This window comes from Cyprinodon variegatus, unplaced genomic scaffold (assembly GCF_000732505.1).
Source record: "Cyprinodon variegatus isolate N-32 unplaced genomic scaffold, C_variegatus-1.0 Scaffold1174, whole genome shotgun sequence".
Lineage (NCBI taxonomy): Eukaryota > Metazoa > Chordata > Actinopteri > Cyprinodontiformes > Cyprinodontidae > Cyprinodon > Cyprinodon variegatus.
Genome location: NW_015151627.1, coordinates 119,015 through 120,132, shown reverse-complemented (window position 1 = coordinate 120,132; position 1,118 = coordinate 119,015). Strand labels below are relative to the sequence as shown.

The 1,118-nt window shown below is 41.7% G+C and overlaps 1 protein-coding gene across 1 annotated transcript in view; it reads right to left on the bottom strand.

Moving 5' to 3' along the window:
- The window catches only part of LOC107101937 (electrogenic sodium bicarbonate cotransporter 4-like), a 72,142-nt gene that overhangs the window by 27,591 nt on the left and 43,433 nt on the right, over positions 1–1,118 (bottom strand). The window contains exon 14 of the mRNA XM_015401029.1: positions 663–934. Within this exon, the coding sequence (XP_015256515.1) occupies positions 663–934 (272 nt within the window). The remainder of the gene's footprint in view (positions 1–662; positions 935–1,118) is intronic.

The following is a 1,118-nucleotide window of genomic DNA, read 5'->3' as shown; positions in this document are numbered from 1 at the left end:
ATTATTATTTTTATGTTTTCATTGATTAATGCTAATTTCATTAAATCACCATGGTTCTTATATGGTTCATATAAGGTTATCTTTGGAAAAACATAATCACGAGCTCTGGAGATTGCAGAAGATTGCTGAAATTGTACTTTGCAGGAATTGCTGCAGTTTGTTAACAGTGGCTGCCATCTTATAGTCATTCTTTTTCAACAGAATCTGTCTATAATTTATTTTCTCTCTAATTGTACTGAGATTTTTCCAGTTATTTAGATGTGTCTTAATTGTAGCTTATTGATATTTTTTACTCCACTCTTAGCTTTGCCTAATGAGATAATGGGATCCTTTAACTCCACACTGCAGGCAGGGATTTCAGTTAAAGGAAGCCTGAGGAAAATCCTGAAAGGAAACCTGAACCTTTAATTATCAGCTGACTGAATGAAGTCAGCTCTAATTTGTTTAAATCTACATGATGGCTTTTTAAATTTAGAAACTCATTAAAAGATCTGATGGTTTTGCAGAATGTGACATTAACAAGTTGAGTTTTGTTTTTGTTTTTTTATTTAGAACTTTACCACGGGGGTCTGAACATGTTTCAGATGTGCTTTAACCTCCAAAAAGACTGAACTGTCTGTCTGAACCCCCATGGATGTCCCTGGGCCAAGGGGTGAACTCACTCGGGTCGGGGGCCAGGCACTCGCACTTGTAGGTGGTGACGTAGTCAGGCTTGAAGTCGGTGTTGATGGGGTAATACTTGAAAGAGCCCACCATCTTCTTGATGGCGTCGGAGATGAAGATGAAGGAGATGAGGCTGGAGAAGCCTTCCTCCGTGAAGCGCGTCATGTACTTGATGATGTAACTGGCGTCTGACGCCACCAGGATGAAGCACTGCAGGCAGGAGTGGATGCCGATCCACAGGCGCAGCTCCATGTAGTCTATGCCGTTGTTCCTATGGGAGGGGGGGGATGCAGGGAGGGATTCTTAATGATAGACTTAGACAGATTTTTTTGTCATTTTGTTGACACAAGTACGGTGGCCCAGAGGTGTCACCACTAATACAAAAGCCGCAACACAAATACAAGAGCCGCAACACAATGGGAATTGCGGCTCTTGTATTTGTGTTGCGGCTTTTG